This window comes from Pan troglodytes, chromosome 5 (assembly GCF_028858775.2).
Source record: "Pan troglodytes isolate AG18354 chromosome 5, NHGRI_mPanTro3-v2.0_pri, whole genome shotgun sequence".
Classification (NCBI taxonomy): domain Eukaryota; kingdom Metazoa; phylum Chordata; class Mammalia; order Primates; family Hominidae; genus Pan; species Pan troglodytes.
This window is the reverse complement of record NC_072403.2, coordinates 136,838,991-136,859,675: the sequence shown is the minus strand read 5'-3', so window position 1 is coordinate 136,859,675 and position 20,685 is coordinate 136,838,991. Positions and strand designations below refer to the sequence as shown.

General features: G+C 41.6%; 1 protein-coding gene and 1 long non-coding RNA gene across 9 annotated transcripts in view; one reads left to right on the top strand and one right to left on the bottom strand.

Annotated features, from left to right (window-relative positions):
• The window catches only part of RNF217 (ring finger protein 217), a 129,568-nt gene extending 109,734 nt beyond the window's left edge, over positions 1-19,834 (bottom strand). The window contains exons 1-2 of one of the 3 annotated variants that reach the window (XM_054686919.2): positions 18,067-19,834; positions 16,775-17,790 (exon numbers count right to left, since the gene is read on the bottom strand). In XM_054686919.2, coding sequence (XP_054542894.1) covers positions 17,104-17,790; positions 18,067-18,948 — 1,569 coding nt within the window. In that variant the 5' untranslated portion in view covers positions 18,949-19,834 and the 3' untranslated portion in view covers positions 16,775-17,103. Of the gene's footprint in view, positions 1-16,774; positions 17,791-18,066 lie in introns of those variants that run through there. The other 2 variants (XM_054686920.2, XM_518723.8) reach the window with 2 other exon arrangements.
• LOC104006968 (uncharacterized) overlaps positions 18,184-20,685 on the top strand; it is a 314,849-nt gene continuing 312,347 nt past the window's right edge. For 5 of the 6 annotated variants that reach the window (XR_010158177.1, XR_010158178.1, XR_010158176.1 and 2 more), the window contains exon 1: positions 18,583-18,670. This is a non-coding gene — a long non-coding RNA (uncharacterized LOC104006968). Of the gene's footprint in view, positions 18,265-18,582; positions 18,671-20,685 lie in introns of those variants that run through there. The other variant, XR_010158180.1, reaches the window with a different exon arrangement.

The following is a 20,685-nucleotide window of genomic DNA, read 5'->3' as shown; positions in this document are numbered from 1 at the left end:
CCCGCCCCCACCAAACCAATGTTTGGTCACATACTGATTGATATCTCATGTCTTCCTAAAATGTATAAAAGCAAGCTGTACCCTGACCACCTTGGACACACTTATTGTCAGGACCTCCTGGGGATATGCCACAGTGCATCCTTAACTTCGCAAAATAAACTTTCTAAATTAATTGAAACCCGTCTCAGATATTTTGTGTTCACATGGGGAAAAATTCCAGTTAAATATACTGTAAATAATTTAATGAGATATTACAAATTTAATGAATGTTTTAAACATAAAATATAAAATCAAATTTTTTAATTACTTTAATTTTTATCAATTTTTTCACAAACATTATAAACAGTATTCTTAAGCACCATATAGTGTCTGTGACTGCTCACACCATCTAATTTGAAAATATTTTAAATTGAGTAAATTACTACTCCTTAAATTACATTTATCCAGATATGCAGAGAAAACTGAGAAATCAGTAATTAAACAAACATACAGAGTTTATGTTCTTCTAAAACACAGACAACATGCACACGGAACATATCTATTTTAAAGATAAATACTTGAGGCTTTCTCATAAATTTTTTAAAAATCACACTGACATTTTACTACCTCCCACTGAAATACTACTGGTTTTATGATCAATATAGAGGGTAATTAGAGGGAAATTTCAGGACTCTATGAAATTAACAAATCAAAGTATGGAGGGAGGGGCAACTCAGTCATTCAGCATAAAATCAACAAAAAATCTTTGTTTAAGTTGTTACTTTATCACTCTACTCTAACCAAAAACAAAGAAAAGGACAGGCACAATCAAAAGAGCTATCGTATGGTTAAGCCATGACCCCAAAGCCTTTGTCATTAAAGGTAGAGGATGTGGAACTTACACCAGAAGGGAACACTGTTATATAAAAAAAGAATTAGAAGGAAGAGAGGAATATGTGTAATTAAATAGGAATTAACCGGGGAAGCAAATGACTTATCCAAAACAATTCAACAAACGAAAAACAAGAACTAAATAGAATTACCAAAAAATTCCAATAACATTCTCTTAGAACTGAAGGTTGGCCAGTAAGACCTTTGTTATTTCTGGGAAGGGGAGGGTGGTAGTTCCTATTTGTTTTAAAAAGTAATGAAGATAAACTGCTGAGCATCAAATTAACGAAAGACTGAGAAAAAGCAAATTGCAAACTATTGAGAAGCAGAGGGTGGCTCAACTTTTTTGAAAAAACTGATTCTGACAATCAGTGAAATAATTATGGACATCTTCGCAAAAGATGTTTTCAAATTTTTTGGCCAGTGACTTTTTACATGTCTCTGAAACCAAACATTAAAAACAAACAAACAAAAAATCCTGCCGAGATGGGTAAAATATGAGAGAATCAAGTTGAACAGAGGCTAATCCTATGTTGCTTGAAAGATAAAAACTGCAGCTGATACACAGAGTTGTAAAACCTAGGATGTCTCAACAGAAAGGCTGCAAGGACGTTCTGCTACACTAAAGACAATGCACTTCCAATACTTTTTAAAGGCAAAGATCCAGTAAGTGACAGGACATGAGACAGAGCCATCTCTACCACTTGTACACTAGTGCAAACCACTGTCACCTCTGACTACTGCAATTGCCTCCTAACCCATTTCCCTGCTTCTACTCTTGCCAACTCAACCCTTAAACACAATTCATTCTCCATACAGAAGCTAGAATCTTCTTAAAGCACTAATTGTCATGTTACAGCTCAAGCAAACTGTCCGAAGATTTACCATCATAGTTGAAATAAAGTATAATTTCCATGGAGGATCTATACTATCTGACCCTCATATTACCTTTGTAAGTCATCTCTTTCAGATTCCCCTCCGCTCCCTGTGCTTCTGCAACCTCATTGCCTCCTTCAGTTCTTAAAACATGCCATGCCTATGCCCACCCCAGGCTTTGCACACTTGCTCAGGTCCTTCTGCCTTTGGTGCTCTGCGCCACGCTGGTATTTTTGTTCTGCTGACTCTTGCTGTCACCATTCCACTCTCATCTCTCTACCTGTATTTGCCACACTGCCTTTCTAAACCCCTTTCCAGTCATGGTCACTTGCACACCCTCTCTATTTCCACATGCTTGCTCACTTAGAGAGCTGCCCACCCCAACTCCTTTCTCCTACCCTCCCTGTGCAGCAACAACCATTTTTCAGACAATAGCCAAGTTCTAACTTTTTCTACACCTACAAAGACAGCTTTCTCTTCCTAGAACACCTTAAGTCAACAATCAGCATCACACAATTGATAATAACAAGTGACAGACAAATTTGTAGGCAGACAGGGTCAGGTCCTTGGTGAAACTCGACCTTCAAGCCAAGACAGCCTGAAGCCTGAAAATGAAACTGCCAGCTCTGGATAGAGTCAATGACCAGAGTGAGAACTTCTATCACCATCTTACACACTCTCTCTCTATTGGTTTCTTCTGGATGATACCTGTTAGCCAATCAAATGGTGCTTTTTCCAAAGACCACCCATGGACCAATCAGCATGCATTCCCCCATTCCAAGCCCATAAAAAACCTTGGACTCAGCCACACAGGCAGAAAGGGGATCTGCTTTCAGGGTGCCCTCTCCGCTGACAGCTTTGCTTCTGTTGCTCAATAAAATTATTCTCTGCCTTACTCACTCTCTGGTGTCCATGTGTCCACGTACCTTATTCCTCTTGGTCAGGGGACAACAGCCCAGACTTGCCAAGCTGTGGGCAGTGAGAACAAATGAGCTGTAACCCTCCCATTCACTGAGCGGCAGGCACCAGGAACGAATGATCTGTAACCCTCCCTTCTGCCCACTGAGCTGTGGGCGACGAGAATAAAGGAGCTGTAGCACACTCCCGCTTGTCAGACTATGGGAAAAAGAAAGCTGTAACACGTTCCCACTCACTGAGCTATGGGATTGAAGAGCTGTAACATTTCTTGGGGACTCAGACCTTGGGACTCCACAAGCGAGAACTGTAAACCCACTTGGGGCTCCACGACTGCTGGCATCTCTGAGTTATCAGGCGCCACCGCATTCCCCTCATCTAGTTGCTGGCACCCAAGGTGGAAGCCGCTCACAGCATGCCTGGTTGATCCATGGGCTGAGCGCAGAGCCACGGTGGGCACAGGATCTGGTCTGGGGCACAAGCGGAATGCAGCCTGCCAGGCTAAGCAGGTGGAGCAAGCCCAGAAGTCCCTGAGCGAGGTCCAGGCAGAGGCAGCGGTGGCCAAAGAGATTTCTGACTGGTGAAGCAGCACAGAAGGAATCCTGTAACACAATTTATTCATATACATGGCCCCATATTTGCCTGGAGAGCTTTATTTTAACCTATTAAAGCTCTAAACTTTCTAAGAAGCTGGACCATGGACTACTCTATAGGGACACATTGTTTATTTTTATCATAATGATTAGCATGGTGCTAAGTAAATATTTTGTGCTCAGTATTTTTTTTTAATGTTTTTATCATTTTATCTTTAACAGAATAAGAATATGCCAGCTCTCCTCCCTTTTGATTTTCTTAAACCAACTGTATACTAGAGAACAGATCTACCAAGGTTTGACCACAGTAAAAAGAAGGAAAGTCTTAGCCAGTGGAAGAAAAGATTTCTCTATGTAAAATCTCTGCAACTCACTAATAACCTGAACATGTGCTTCAATTTGTTTTTTCAGAAAAGGTGATGAGATTAACAGTAATTCCTCCATCTTGTCTCAGTCACAGTCTTATGACCAGAAGCAGACACTTTATGATATGACTGTGCACGGTTAAGGGTAATTTATGGCCACAGGTCAGCATGTTGTTAATGAGGCTGTGAGGAGACTGCCTGCTTGACCTTGACCTCCTTACCACCCTAAGCAAACCAACAGAGCTCTGTCAAATCCATTTAGATTGTAATAAGCCAAAAGCATATTAGAACAGAGCAATCTAAATGCTCCCATGATTTTTTCAGCATCTTAATTTTAATACATGAATTAATGATATAAAACATTTTGCTGACACCAGTAATTGTGAAAGCAATGTTTTAGAACTGGCTTCATTATTTTATCATCTTTGTTCAGCATTTAGTGATCCCAAGCTTCAAAGGTCCATGTTCAATTTATTTTAATACTTTGTTTTAACAACTATTATAACTGAAAAGACACCTCATACAGGCAAAGAGATGCACAAGTATGCACTGTTGCTTGTGCTTTCTAAATCATTATACTTACTTTGGTGTCTCATCTATCAATTATGCAAAGGTTGTGGCTGAAATTCAGCTAGTACATTTGTACTTTCCCTGATGTTAATCTTGCAACTAGTCAGAAAGTGTTAATGTTTTATATTATTTTTAAAAAGGGTTAATAACTCTCTCTGAAACTCTTCATTTGGATGATTTTTAAGTAGGATGGAAAATTCTGATTCCAAGTTTTTAGTTTGTAGATATACTAGTGATTTTAAAGAGAAAAGCATGTATGAACAGTTTGTTTTAAAAAATCTTGAGAACAAACAAAAAAACGAGCAAAGTATCAGGAAAAAATTACTATCCTTTCAGGGTTTTCCTGCTCAGCATTCCTTCTAAGCTTTCCCTTCATCTCGAAGGAAAAGCCTCAATGATTCAAAAGGTGACATAATAAAAACTAAGAACAAAAGAAAGGTAAACCCAAGGGTTATCTATTCTGGTTGATTTAAGCTACACCTGAGGCCAGATACATTGGCTCACACCTGTAATCCCAGCACTTTGGGAGGCCCAGGCAGGTGGATCACTTGAGGCCAGGAGTTCAAAACTAGCCTGGTCAACATGGTGAAACCCTATCTCCAGAAAAAGCACACACAAAAAATTAGCTGGGTGTGGTGGCACACACCTGTAGTCCCAGCTACTCGGGAGGCTGAGGCAAGAGAATCACTATGAAGAATCTATCTAAAAAAATAAATAAATAGGCCAAGCGTGGTGGCTCACACCTATAATCCCAGCACTTTGGGAGGCCAAGGCAGGTGGATCTTGAGGTCAGGAGTTTGAGAGCAGCCTGGCCAACATAATGAAACCCCATCTCTACTAAAAATACAAAAAATTAGCTGGGCATGGTGGCGGGCACCTGTAATCCCAGCTACTCGGGAGGCTGAGGCAGGAGAATTGCTTGAACCCAGGAGGTGGAAGTTGCAGTGAGCCAAGATTACACCACTGCACTCCAGCCCAGGTGACAGTGTGAGGAACGGAGGAAAGGAGAGAGGGAGGGAGGGAGGGAGGGAGAGAGTGAGGGAGGGAAGAAACTACACCTGTAATACATGAACTTAACGGGAAATGACTAGGCTTAGATTTGTAAAAATTAAGATCAACAAATATTCCCCTTGTGACACAAAAATAACCATGAGAACTTGACAAACAGTATGTATACATATGTCTATGTATACATATATACACACATACACATATACCATATAAGTTTAACATAAAGCAACAACACTTGAAGACACATGGAATATACTTCTTTCTTTAATTTTAGGAGCCTATTGTTTTCAAAGTGTTTGTTTTAAAAAATATCTTGAGGAGAAAAATGATAACATAGGAAAAATATTTTTTAAAAATCTTGAGGTGGAAAATGATAACAGGAAAATTAAAACACTGAAGTTAAGAGTAAAACTAGTTAAAACTAGGATTAAATGAGAATTTTGGGATTGCCCCTATTGTTTTCCACCAAGAGCATCTCTGGCAAGAGAATCAAAGTCACTTTTCCCACTTTGGTTATATATTCATATGAAAAAACTGGACTGATTGCGGTGGCTCACACTTGTAACCCCAGCACTTCAGGAGGCCCAGGTGGTTAGATCGCTTGAGCCCAGGAGTATAAGACCAGCCTGGGCAACATGGCAAAACTCCATCTCTACTAAAAACAAACAAAAAATAAGTAGCCAGGCATGGTGGTGCATGCCTATAGTCCCAGCTATTCGAGAGGCTGAGGTGGGAGGATTGCTTAAGCCTGGGAGTTAGAGGCTGCAGTGAACCATGATTGAGCCACTGCACTCCTGCCCAGGCAACAGAGTGAGACACTGTCTCAATGAATGAATGAATAATTCATTAATTAATTACTTTCAAAAAGATGGGCTACAATCTGGCCATATCAGAGTCACTTGTGATTTCACCCAACAGCTCTACTTAGACAAACATAAATTAATAATACGCTAAACTCTAAACATTAGGAAAAATGGCTTACAAGCAATTGTTTCATTTTTCCTGCTGTTTTAAATTGTTAAGCAACCGGGGGAAAAGCTGTGGTGATTAAACTTGCCACGTACATCTCAGAGCTCATGAGTTTCATGAACACTGAGTGTGGCCAATAATCATGTGAGTAAATAAAGCAAGAATCAATACCACAAAAAGGGAAGCAATTTGCCAGGTAGCCTATAATTAGCTTTTGAATCTTACAGTAGAGAATATTATTGAGGCAAATAGCTCAGAAAGATTTAAAAAGGGATTAGTCATTCACATGAATGAAAAAGCCCAGAATTTAGTTACCTGAGCCAGGGGGCAAAGGTGGAGTGGGGCAAACATAATAAAAGCAATATACCTCTTCTGTTCCACAGAATACAGATCTCTAACAGGAAGAAACTCGAGGACAACATCTATGCTTCTGGAAACATAAACAGCTATCTATTCAAGAAGATACGAATCACACGATAACATCACCCACACAAACTAGAATACCACAAACAAACTGTAGGCCAATTTCACAAAGATTGACTAGGATGGTTAATTCTGCAGTGTCATTAGATACAACACTATTTCTACACAGAATATATCTAGACTACAAAAAAAATCTGTTACATGAACTCCTTTCATTAACAAAGATATTCCTAAGTTTTTCAAATATTTTAACTACAGCAGAAGCTGTAATTTTGATATACTCTAATGGAAAGGAGATTATGCTATACAGAATAATATTTAGTGTTGTTAATCAGAATTATTGGAAGCTGACCCTGACACCTTGATGTATTTCAATTACAGTGGAACTACCTAAAATATTTAATTTTATAAGATAATAGCTTTCATGTAAGTTTTCTTTAAAACTACATGAATCTGTATTATTAAATTATTTAAAGATAAAGCACAAAAAAACACACCACCAAAGTTATTTACCAATAGGATGATATGAATTGGAAGTATTTAATTAAATGATTGAAAAGACATAAATTTTTTTTTAAAAATTAAAATTCAGGCTTGAAAGCTAATTCACCACATTCTTGATTTTTCTCTTAAGTAGTGGAGGTTTCAAAATATGGCCCCAAATTCTCTGACACTTGCCCAAAGTAAGTTGAGGTCAATGTCCCTTCCCCTTGAATCTGGGCAGGCTTATGACTGCCTCACCAAAGTGATGCTGAGGGCCTTCCAAACTTAGGGCAGAAAATGTCATGCAGCTTCCACATCCCTTGGGATGCTGGCTCCGGGGGAGGCCAGCCTGCAAGTAAGAAGCCCTGAGACTGCCATGTTGTCAAGGCCATGTGTGGGCACTCGGTAGACAGCCACAGCTGAGCTCACTGACAACGGCCGGCGTGAGCTGCCAGCCAAGTGAGTGACCTGACATCTGACTACAACCAAATGAGAAACCCGAAAGTGAACTGACTGGCTGAGGCCTTCCCAAATTCCTGACCCACAATGTCATCATCAAAATAAAATCGTTCTTTTTTTTTTATGTTCCTAGGTTCTAGAAGAATCTGTTAAACAGGAGACAGTAACCAGAACAGGTATTGTAATTAAAGAAGACGCACCTCAGTGATAGATGGGATGCTAGCATAAAGACTCAGGCCACAGTAGTTCACTGGATTGATGCAAGTCATTGGGGTTTCTGCCATTACTTTTGCACCAATCTAAATAAATGAATTGTGGAATAAGATGTCAAAAGTTCCAATTCAAATAGTTACCTTACTTTTTATAGCAAACATATTATAATTTATTTTCAATCATTCATTCAGGCTTTAACAAATATTTATTGAGCACCTATTCTCTTCTGGGCTTTGTGCTAGGTGCTAGTTATGAAAGTAGCTCAAAGAATAATGGGGGAGAACCAAGGTAATAAACATCAAATTATCACATACCATATAATTATAAAAAGAGGTAAATACAGTGGTGGCAGAGTAAAAAGGACTCTAAGAACCTTAACAGCAGGACTAACTCAGGTGGTGATATAAGGAAGACTGAGTCAGTGAAGCGAAATTAACCATGAGAAGAACACTCTATGGCTGGAAGGAGGAGAGCTGGAGTGATAGAAGAAGGGACTGAAGAGGATGCAGAGGCCAAATCTTATTCACAGTGTTATGAGCTGGGATCTCTATGTGAAGCAATGAGGAGGTCTTACAGGTTTTTAAACAAGAAAATGAAATATTGAAATTTTCATTTAAAAATATCACTTTGCCTATCTATTCAAATAGTTTACATATTGACGATATTAGCTCCTACTGTATTAATTATTTGTGGAATAAACTTAAACATCCACTCTACTTATAGAGTATATATAACACACAAAGTGTTAGGAAATTAGTAAAAAACAGATTAATAATGTCTTTACATGCATCAAGCTTTATAGTCTAACGGAAGCACAGAGCAGGAAACAGATGATTTAAATACAGTGAAACAAGAGTAATTGTATAGAAGATTCCTATATAGTTTGATAACCTTAAGTAAAGAGGGTTATCAAAGAATATAGGAAAGATGCTTAATCTAGATATAGGGGGTCAAGAAGATTCTCCCAGAAGAATGTCTAAGCTGAACTAGAAGAATGGGTGTGAATGGGGCAAAGAGAGTTAGGGCAGCAAGGAAAGAAAGAGGATTCCCCTAAGACAGAACTTCATGTCACTAAAGGTAAAGGCTCGTAATTCAGAGTCATGGAGCATTCAAAGAAGAAAAAATTTAATATCTCTATAGGTGTAGTGGGACAGTTGAGAAAGAAAGCTCAGAGGGACACACAGGAGTCAGAATGCACAGGGACATGAGATACTGTTATAAAGTTTAAATTCTAATCTATTAGCAAGAAGCAGGTGTTGAAAGGCTAAGAAGGAGAGTGCCAAGACTGGTCCAGCATTTTATAAAGAACCCTCTGGCATATGTGTGGAGAGTAAGTTGGAGAGAGCCAAGAGAGCATCACTGGGACCAAGTAGGAAGCTCTTGTAAGAATCCAGGAGAGAAATGGTAGAGGCCTGAGCGAGGGAAATGACAGCAGAAATAGAATCAGTAGAGAAGAATACAGATATATTTTAAAGATGAAGAATTGAAAGGACCTGGTGATTAATTAGATGTGGGAGATAAGGGAGAAGAATAGCTCAATGATGACCCCCCAAGTTTCTGACCTGAGTACAATGAATGGAAACAGGGAATCTCAAAAAAGAAGCAAGGCTTTGAGCATGTGGCATGCATACAAGGGGAGGAAAGGGGGATTTAGTTTTGAGAAGTTAAGTTTAAGGTGGCTATGTATGGGACATCCACTACAATTGTTCAGGAGAGAGATGGCTATATGACACTTGACTGGGGATACAGATAAAGATTTGGGAATCAACAACAGGTAGGTGTTACTTGAAACCATGAGAGTGGGTAAGATGGCCCCACTAACAGTATACAAAGTGAGAAGAGAAGAGGTTTAGCTCAGGACTACACAGACACCAACATTAAGAGATGGTAAAATACAAGAAAGTTCTGACAAAAGGAATGACCAGAAACTTAGGAAGAAAACAGGAGAGTATGTTGCCATTAAAACTTAACAGTAAATCGGCCAGGTGCCGTGGCTCACGCCTGTAATCTCAGCACTTCGGGAGGCCGAGGCAGGAGGATCACCAGGTCAAGAGATCAAGGCCATCCTGGCCAACATGGTGAAACCCCATCTCTACTAAAAATACAAAAATTAGCTGAGCATGGTGGCACGCACCTGTAGTCCCAACTACTCGGAAGGCTGAGGCAGGAGAATCGCTTGAACCCGGGATGTGGAGGTTTCCGTGAGCCGAGATCATGCCACTGCACTCCAGCCTGGCGACAGAGTGAGACTCCGTCTCAAAACAAACAAACAAACAAACAAAAAACTTAACAGTAAATCAAATCAAATCATAGCTTTCCTAAGCCAAATTCCTCTTGATTTCCTTACAAGTAGATGAGGCTGAGTTTGGCTGTAATCTCTAGATCTAAGTTTGAGTGGCAGCCTTTCGCTTCCTCAAAACATGTAATTAAGTGTCTTCTCCTTCTTGGATTGGAAGACTTGTGCTTTTTGTACAATATATATATCAACTTAAAAGAAAAAGAAAAATATAAGTTTACCTTATAAATGAAATAATCAATTTAAAGAATGTACAAAAGCCACAGGTTTTAGAGCCAAACATCTGAATTTCACTTCCACCTTTGCCATTCCCTTGCTTTGAGATTTTGGGCAAGTTATTTAATCTCTCTAACCTCGAGTTCCCTCATATAACATTCTACTACCTGCAGTACAAAAACAGAATTGTTCCTGTTCTTTTGAACCCACTCTAACCTGAAAACCATCCCATGGCTGCCAATGAAAACAGCACTGCTCACAGTTACCAATAAACTCCTTGTTGGGAAATCTGATGGTCAATTTCAAACCTCATCCTGCTGGAACTATCAGAAGCATTAGACGCATGTGATTATCCCTTTTAAAACACTGTCTTTGGCTTCTGGGTAAGTACTCTCAGTACTCTTCTTGCCTAATTAGCCCACTCCCTTTTAGACTCTTTGCTTCTTCTTTCTGATGTCCCAGACTCCATATTTGTGAACATTGGTATGCTCGGACTCAGTCTCCAATCCTTTTTCTCTAGCTACTGACACTCCCTCTACAGGTGACCTCATCCAGTCTAATAGCTTTAAATACCATCTATATGCCATCCACGTTCAAATTTATATCTTCTGCTCAGATCTCTCTTCTGAATGCCAGACGCCAACTGCCTACTCAACATCCCTTCATGAATGTCTAAAAGGCACATCAAATTTCTCATTCTCCCTAAACCTAGTCCTCCTACACTATTCCTCATCTTATTAAACGGCAACCCCAGTTTTCTAATTGCTTGAGCTCAGAACCTGACTCATGCTTGACTCTTTTTCTCTCATCCCATGTGCAATCATTGGCATTCTGTCAGTTCTAACTTCACAATATATTCCAAATTCAACCAGTTCAAACTGCGTTCGCCTGTATCACTCTAGTCTGAACTGTATTGTCTCTCCTTTGATTTATTCCATAGTCTTCTAACTGATCTTTTTACTTCCACTCTTGACTCCTACAGTATATTTTCCACAAAGAGATGGAGTAATCTCTTTTAAAGGGAAAGGCATATCTGGTTAGTCTGTTGCTCAGTATCTTCTTACAACATTTTACTTTAGGGAAATGAAGATACCTGATGGGCTTAATCCCTGCCCGACCAGCTTTCCCCACTCCTCCTGCTGTCTTCTTTTTAGCACTACCCACTTCATTCTCTATGCTTCAGCCTCACAGATCTCCTTGCGATTCCTGGAAACTCGCACGTATGCTTCTACCTTTGGAAATTTACACCTTATTATTCTATTAGATATCCTCATGGTTTGTTCCTTCATTGGCATCATGAAGATCTCTTCTCAAAAATCCCTTCGTAAAACATATCCTCCATGACAACCCCCCCAAAACTATAGATTTATCAAGGAAAATCCCTCCCCAGTATCACTCTTCCCTTATTTCTCCTTCTCCATTGCCCTTATTATCTCCTAATAAGCTAAATAATTTACTTATCTCATTTTCCATTTCCACAGCCTAGCATATAATTCCATGAAGTCAGGAGCTTTAACTGTTTTAGTCTCTTGTATCCCCAGAGCCTAAAACAGTGCCTTGTATGTAATAAGTATTTAATACATAAGTAAATTAGAATTAAATAAAAATACATGTAAGAATGTTTACAAGATAGATGTCCAATAAATGGTTTTTCTTACTATTTGTAAAAACTTGCAAATTCAAGTGCAGTTATCCCAAAATTGGTGGGGCAAATAGTAGTGATAAAGTTGATAGAGAACGATAGAAACTAGAAGTCATTCTCCCATACACATTGAATTTTTAAAGCAAAAATTCAATTTGGGAAGGTTCATTTTGCTTATAATGTAAAACCCTTCTGACAAACTGAATTTGAAAAAAATAAACATTTTTAAGTATGTCATGAATGATCCAAAACAAACTGAGCAAAATTGTGTTTTCTTTATATAAAGGCAGAAAATATTTTGAAATGAACAAAATATGTATATCTTTATATTTACTAATATATTTCCAGCAATCAAACATAGCTGAGAAATATTTATATTAAGAAATAAGTAATAGATTTATAACTTTGGATTAAACATAACAGAAGGAATAGTAAATGAGATTAATAAAAAGTTAGCTGGTGTCCCCGAACTGGCTTAATAAAAATCTCCCAGAGAGAAAGCAGATCCATAGCTGTCTAGTAACTTTTTTTAAAAAAAAGCTTATTTATGCCATCAGATAAAGCTGGGGAAAATACTGCCAACAAGGCTATAAGACGGTTCGTTTAGGACATTTAATACATTTATAGAGTATCTCATGGTGCTTATCATACAGGTACCCCAATAAATGTTTGTTAAATGCACAAATAGTGCACTGATAAATGAATAATTGTAAGAAATTACCGCTCAGGTATGCCTACTTTGTCCATCACAAACCCTTAATAAAAAGCTGAGGGTTTAAATTCTAATGATCTCTTTTTTATGTCTTTTGTATCAGGAGTTAAGGAAGAGCCTTCAGGTATAAAAGCTGAGCTCTAGGAGGGAAAAATCACACTCTAAAGGTATCAGCTGATGCCTTAGGTCAGTAGTACTTGTAATGTTATTTGAGATACTTTAGGCAGTGGAACTCAATGCAAGGTTTCTCTATGTAGCCTCATCTCCAGACAGCTGGAAGGGAAAGGAAATACCCATGCAGCATGCCTCGGAAAAAGTCCTGCTGGCCCCAGGGCTTAGCACTTGACAGAGGATTCCTCTAGAGAAATCAAATGCCAATTAAAATCAGATTTCAAAAAGTAAAAGAACAAGGAAAAGAAAAAAGAAAAATTATTAAAGAGAAATGATGCAGAGAGTGGAGGAAAATAATGGAATGAGTAAGGCATGAAAGCAAATGTTACTGCACCCCCAGACACACACGCACGCGCACACACACACACATTTTGCACACAGAAGGATAAGTTTAAATATGCCTTAATTCCCACTTTTCAAATTTTTAGAGTGACCTCAAAACAGATTTCAGTCTCATATTATTCTTCACATTTTCAGGACTACCAAAACCACACCGGGCATGACAGGTTCTATAAATTCACCTGTGTGAAGACAAGTGCATTCAAACTCAACACTGAACACAATGGTTTCCAAAAATATGCAGGGTGCTTTAAGGTTTAAAAGAAATGAATTTATGGGGCCAGGCGCGGTGGCTCATGCCTGTAATCCCCCAGCACTTTGGGAGTGCGAGGCGGGTGGATCATCTGAGGTCAGGAGTTCGAGACCAGCTTGGCCAACATGGTGAAACCCCGTCTCTACTAAAAATACAAAAAATTAGCTGGGCTTGATGGCATGCACCTGTAATCCCAGCTACTCGGGAGGCTGAAGCAGGAGAATCACTTGAACCCGGGAGGCAAAGGTTGCAGTGAGCCAAGATCAAGCCATTGCACTCCAGCCTGGGCGACAAGAGGGAGACTCTCTCAAAGAAAAAAAAAAATTTATGTTATGTTACACTTTTACCCATGAAGATTTGGATGACTCATAATTTAATAATAGGATATATAAGCTTTCACCTCTGGGTCACTGACTCTAGGGTGACTACAGTAGACAGTCATTTTAGGACTTTATCATCTAGCAGCTGTTTTGTTCACAATCTGTAGAAGAAGTGTGTTGCTTGTATCTATTAATACTCATTGGACAGGTGTATACATTCCAAGTTATATGCATCTGCCAATCTCTAGCACTTTTAGGCAGAGTGGTGGAATCCACAACAGCTGTCACCTTCAGCAATCCCCTTTGGCATCCTCATTTCTCTTCCTTTCTTCATCTAAAGTACTAAATATTAATATTTCATATTTATGACAGATTTTTCTGTCTAAACCAAATCATAAAAGAAAAATATTGGTGGAAGATTTCTGAAATGAACATAGTATCATTCTATGAAACAAAGAAGGCAACAGATAATATTTCCTCCTAGGAAAATGTGGTAAAGGCCAAGTCAGCTGAGAAGGCCAATACTTAGGAGGGTTAAGGGACGTGCAGGATATTGCAGACATCCCTGGGACTACGTACTTTAGCCATATTCACACATGCATACACAGGTCACTGGGAAATGTACTTCTGAGATGAATGTTCCAGATTTATGTACACGAGCAATATAATATGAATAATATAACTATCTCTGCCTTGGATTTAGAGCTCTAAATCAACATATACTGTGGTGCTAAAGATTCATAATCTGTCAGTTCACCTCTTCACCATGGCAATCAGAAACTGGATGGCAGCTACTGCACTGTAAAGTTATTCCACTAAGAAGGGCTCCCTAGCCACAGTCATGGCAATAACTGGAGAAGAACTATGTTTTGAAAAACAAAACTATAATTTTATACAGAGCATAGAGGTATTTAAGTCACCATGTAATTTGCTATGTCTATATTGAAATATTGATGACACCTACCAATTGGCCTTTGTCACAGATTAGTCCATGGCACTGCTGAAAACATACTGTCTAAAAATCCATATTCCTATCTTCCAAGTTCACATCTTCTTTCAAAGAACTGCGCATCTCCTTTTACAAAAATATTCAGTTAACCAGGCAATAGTCCAACTCACATTTAATATGCAATTTAATGTTGGCATAAAATGTTTAATAGGGACTCTTTTATTTTCTTAAATGATGTTAAATAATGCACTATGTGGCACAAACTAAAAGAAATGGTGGAAAAAGGTCACTAATAACTCTTTATCTCAATACATCATTTTTTTCAAAAGGTCTTAAGAACCCTGAAAGTTTAGGCTTGACACATTTGCTTCTGTCAAACCTAAGAGACCTTTTAAGATGAGAAAGAAAGCACTCACTATGCCCTTTTGATGTGGTTCAGAAGGGCAACAAAATAACCATGCAGTTTGACTTTGTTTTGCTTTGGAACTGGTGGGTTATTACAGATTGTCTGCAATTACATTTCATTGATGAGGAAATTAAGGCATAGAGAGGTTAAGTGACAGAGAAACACAACCTTTGAGTAGAAGGGACCATAGAATTGACACAGATCAAAAATATTACAACCACAATCCTGTATTTTTAACCAACTAAAAAAAGGCTATTTTATGTATAAGCTCAAAGTTTATCTAAGCTCTTTAATTCTAAGTTTAATAACCAACTTAGCAAACCTGTTACTTTTGTCCGCTTTAAGCCCTTTGTCTTTTGTCTTAAGTATCAAGAAGCTCAGAATAGAATTTAGTGCCAATGCAGAACACCACTTCCTAGCCTTGGTTTCTGGGGCAATCTCAGGCCTTTCATAAATTCAGTAGGTTTTAGTTGCCCATCTGTTATATACCAGACAACGCTGTAGATGCTAAAGATACAGACGTGTACAAATAATGTGAAAACTTCTGTCTTGACTTAATTACTTAAGTGTAAGACAGAGTATGTTAGTGCTATGGAGAAAATAAAAAGCAGGAAAAAAGAGAGAGAGCGTGGGGTGAGGCTCAATTTTTAAAAGGGTGGTCAGTGAAAGTCACAGGGCATGACATTTGAATATAGCCCTGAAAAGGAGTGCAGTGAGCAGATAAGAGGGCCATGGAGGGAACCTTCCTGGAACAGGTAAAACCAAGTACAAAAGCCCTGAGGTGAAAGCATGCCCGGTATCTATGACTCATCTTTTTGTTGCTGTTTATTATTTTAAATAATGTATATTCTTCTTCTTTTTTTTTTTTTTGAGAGGAGTCTCACTCTGTTGCCCAGGGTGGAGTGCAATCGTGTGATCTTGGCTCACTGCAACCTCTGCCTCCTGGGTTCAAGTGATTCTTCTGCCTCAGCCTTCCAAGTAGCTGGGATTACAGGCATGCGCCACCATGCCCAGCTAATTTTGTATTTTTAGTAGAGACGGGGTTTCACCATGTTGGTCAGGCTGGTCTTGAACTCCCGATCTCAGGTGATCCACCTGCCTCAGCCTCCCAAAGTGCTGGGATTACAGGCGTGAGCCACCGCCCCCGGCCAATAATGTATATTATTATTTATTGAAAGTCCCAGCAAATACTTTGGAAGAAAGTCAGGCACATACATACAATCAGAAATGCTGCAGACAAGCTTCAGATACTGTGTCACTGCAGAGGAGTTTTTAGTGGTTGTACTGTACACTGCAATGACCACTTGACTATGTCCCTCTGTCTCCCTACTACCATTACTAAAACTTCCTAAAACTAACTTATGAGGTTTAATAAAGAAAAAGAAAACTGCTTTGGGGAAAGGGCCCACCATAAGGAAACCAAACTGCTAGGTAAAGTACCCCAAGCCACAATGACTACCTCCCTTGAATTTCTGGAATGTGTATCCAGCATTTAACAGGAAGTGCTATCTGGAATTGTTACTCTATTGACATCTCCTCCCATGCTACCTTGTATTGTTCTTTTGTACACATCTGCTCTCACAGTGACTTCCCTGGAGGCGGGCTTATATTTTGGAAATGTCTGAATCCCATCGCAGGGCAGCGAAATCTGTTTTGAGGATGATGATACAGAAACTACCACAACCAGCAGCAGACATTCCTCCTGTTTTAAGAATCTCTGTAGATAAAGCATGAAAGAAACAACAGTCTCTCAGAGGCTTTTAAATAATCCCAACTATTTTAGCCAATTTACTGTTTATGTAACATACCGTTTTAAGTCTTTGTTTGCATTTTTAGTTAGGGACTGTACACACTTTCAGTCTAGACCCAAGCATGAGTTAGCCAAAAAACATAGAGGAATCACATGGTATGGAGCCCTGTTCAGTTTGTCCCAGCCAATGTTATTAAAAACACTATGATGGGCAAGGGACTCAACATGAAGCTACCACATATGGGACTCTAAGACATTGTCCAGACAGTCTAACAAGACAAGCAGACACGAAAGAAACAACTTCAGTGCATGTAAGATAATATAAGATACTGTGAAAGTATATAAGCAGTGACTTGGAGGGTGAGGCAACGCTTCACAGAAGAGTTGGCACCTGAACACACAGGGTTTTGAAAGATGAATAGGCCTAGGACAATTGGACACAGGATCAAAGGGCATCCAGGATTGTGCAAAACACTGGCAGAAACATCACAGATTGAAAACTGCTGGAAGAACGCATTCACCGTCAGTGAAGGAAAGCTGGTCTGGTGCACTCTCAAGCTTTCCAAGAAAAAAAACCAAGTTTTCAAATAAAAGCAGAGGAGGAAAGTTTCACCAGTGCTTGTTCTGAGAAACCTCTTAGCCTCTCTTTGCTTTGTTTTGCTCTTTCTGTTTTGCTTCCCTCTTAAAGAGTGCTGGCTTAAAACCTCAGTGAAAAAAAAGTACTTCAACTTTACTGTGGAAAAAGGAAACTGAAAAGTAGGCAAAGGCCAAGGGATACATTTTTTTAAACATTCACTCTTTCCTGGAATATACAAATGAAGCAAAATTACAAATTCATGTATTATGGGTCTGAAATATTTATTCCAATTCTTTTCTCCACCAGCTCCATAAATATTTATTCTATGCCCACTGCTTGTTAGTTTCTGGGATACCAGGCCGATGAGGCAGTCTCTTCCTCTCCTCCTTTGAGCAAGCTTGTGCTTGCAATCCTGTATAAGAAATAAGAGGAGGGCAACAACGTGTATCTTGTGCCTTCTACACATGCCAACCATAGCCTGAAGTTCACAGCAAGGTTAAATTCCAGTTAAGTAAACCAGTGAGGTCAAAATACACTTAAATAACAACTGAGACGTGAGAAACTAACAGAGATCCTCAGTAAGTGTGTCGGTCACCTCTTCGCGCGAGCAGGGAGATCAGATCGAGAGCAGGACCTCCTCGCCAGTGATTTGGAATGATAAATGGGGAAGAGAAGGGGGTGAAGTTACCTGGGCGCTCAGGTAGACTTTGAGGCACTCCTCGCACACGGCCTTCTTGCAGCAAGGCAGGGGCTTGATGGGCTTGTCTTCCAGGCACACCCGGCACATCAGCACCATGAGGGGCGCATAGGGATCCCCTACACCGCCCAGGCCAGAGTAGGTTGGAGCTCCCAACAGGCTGGGCATGGAGAACGGCTCGGGCGCCAGGTAGAACTCCAGCTCGATGCTGCCGCCGTCGGGGGAGAGGGAATCCTTTGGGAGGGACAGTCGGGGGCTGGGGAAGGAAGAGCGGCTGCTGGGAGGGTTCAACACTGGCGGAGCCCCAGGTGGCGACGCGGGCGGCGAGAGCTGCTCCGAGGCGGGGGCCTCGGGCAGGTCGCTCTCCACGCAGTACACGGAGCAGAAGACTTGTCTCTTGGCGAGGGGCGGGCGCCGCTGACCCAGCACGTCCAGGACCAGTCCGTCGGCGGCCCCCGCGCGGGTCCTGGGCTCCAGCTCTTCGCCGGGGGGCGCCTCCTGCTGTTCATCCCCTCCCTCTTTTCCATCCCCAGCTTCCTCCTCTTCCTCCTCCAGCTCCAACTGCAGTGGCAAGGTCTGGGGATTGAGAGGCCCGGTGAGTGCCAGTCCCGCAGGCTGCGCCGGTGCTCGGCTCTTACTCCAGCCCGGGGGCCCCAGGCTCCTCGCGGGCTCCGGGGCGCTGGTGTCCGCGCAGCCCCAGTCGCTTCCGCAGCCACCGCTGCTCGGCTCCGCGGAGGCGGCGCGCAGCGGGGGCGCCCGGGCGCTGTCCCCCTGAGGCCTCGGGAGCTCAGGGTGGCCCGCAGTGCCACTGGCGAGGGTCTGCGACTCCTGGGGCCCGCCGCCGCCGCTCACCGTGCTCTGCTCCTCGCCCATCGCCGCCCGCGGCCCGCGCCGCCGCTGCCCATCCAGCCACCGGGACCCCCACCCGGCGCCGGCGGGCAGCGGGGGCAGTGGCTCGGCTCGACTCGCGGCTCCGCTTCTGCTTCCGGGTCCTTCCTCCTGGGCTGGGACGCCCCAAGTCCCCTCCGGGGAGCCCGTGCTCCGAGGCTGCGGCGCGTGGGGAGCCTGGCCCGGCCCGCCGCTCCTCCTCGTACTCTGGCGCGGCGGGGCACCGCCTCGGGGGCGCCGAGGGCCGCTCGCTCTGGGCTCGGGCGCGCCCGCCCCACATGCAGCTCGGGGCGGCGCCGCAGCCCCAGCGAGCCCCAGGCGGGACAGAGGGGTCTGGGAGGAGACGGCCGTCAGTCCCGCGCCATCACCGGTCCCGGCTGCCGGACGCGCGGCCCGAGGGCGGTGGTCAAAGGGTCGAGGGGCCTGTGGCGCCGCCGCGGCGCGCACCAGGAGGTGCAGCCGGAGCGCTGGCCAGTCGCAGGGCCCCTGGGGGAGAGGCCGGAGCGGGCGACCTCCCTCTCCCCGCGCTTCACCTACAGCCCTCCTCGCCGCCCCTCACCCCACCCCTTTGGCGCACACCTCCCCACACGTACACACGCGCGCAGGCACCCGCGCACACACACACGCACACCCTGAGTGGGTGTGATCTAAGAGCTGAGATGCGCTTTCTCGCCCGGAGTTCACACTCAGCCTCAACAAAACCCTCAGAGCAGGCAGGCTCCCCTTTGGTCTCCGCATTCAGTAGAACTTCCTACAAAACTACACTCAGCTCTGGAATTAGTAAACGCTGGCTATTTAGGATGTCCAGTTCAGAGAAATAATGCTAAGGATTATGAATTCTAAATGCTGTATATTACAACTCTGTTTTTCTGCCTAGTGGAGTAGGAAGAATCTTCGAAACCCATAAATAATCGAAAAAGCACTTTCGATCTACTCCTCCAACTGGAATCCTTACAAGAGTTGATAACTAATTTAAGATTTGTCTCTTTTTCTTCGCCTACAGTGTTCTCTTAGAAGTTTTTTTTTTTTTTTAACCCTTTTCAGCATTCCAAAATATAGCACAAGGTGGAAAAATGTCCTGACCTAATTAATAAACTGGATCATTAGTGGAAATCATGGGCAGTTTCATTAGCATAACCATATTTATCCTCAAAACTGTTTCCAAAACAACAATTATATGTGAGCCAGGACTTAATTATGTGTTGATCTATCTTTATTTTACAGGAAGTATTACTTACTCACCCAGACACTGGTGTTTTAGTTCCCTAAAGCCAGTGAAAACATTTTTGGGAAGCCAGCCCTTGTTTTTTTTCTCCTGAGAGGGAATTCAATTTACACATTCATGTAATAGCAAGGAACTGTAAAGTGTGTAGAATTTTATTTTTTAATCTCGAAGTTGTTATTGGGTTGTTCTAAAATATTTTCCAAATCAGATGCAAATGATACAAAGGTGACTAGCGATGCAAACTAAGAAAGCAGTGTAATGCCAAAGAACATTTCCATCATATATGTGTGTCTGAGGCTCAGTTGCAAGCAAAGGTATGAATTCGATGTCTAAATGCCATGTCATCTATCGGTCTGACCCAAGAATGGAAAATTCTTATTTTGAAGATTAAATGCTATTCGAGGATTCTTTTCTTTTTTATCTCAGCTAAGTGATTTCCTGGTAACTGCTGTTTTCTCCAAATGATACTTTAAGTGCTTATTGTTTTAAAGACAGAG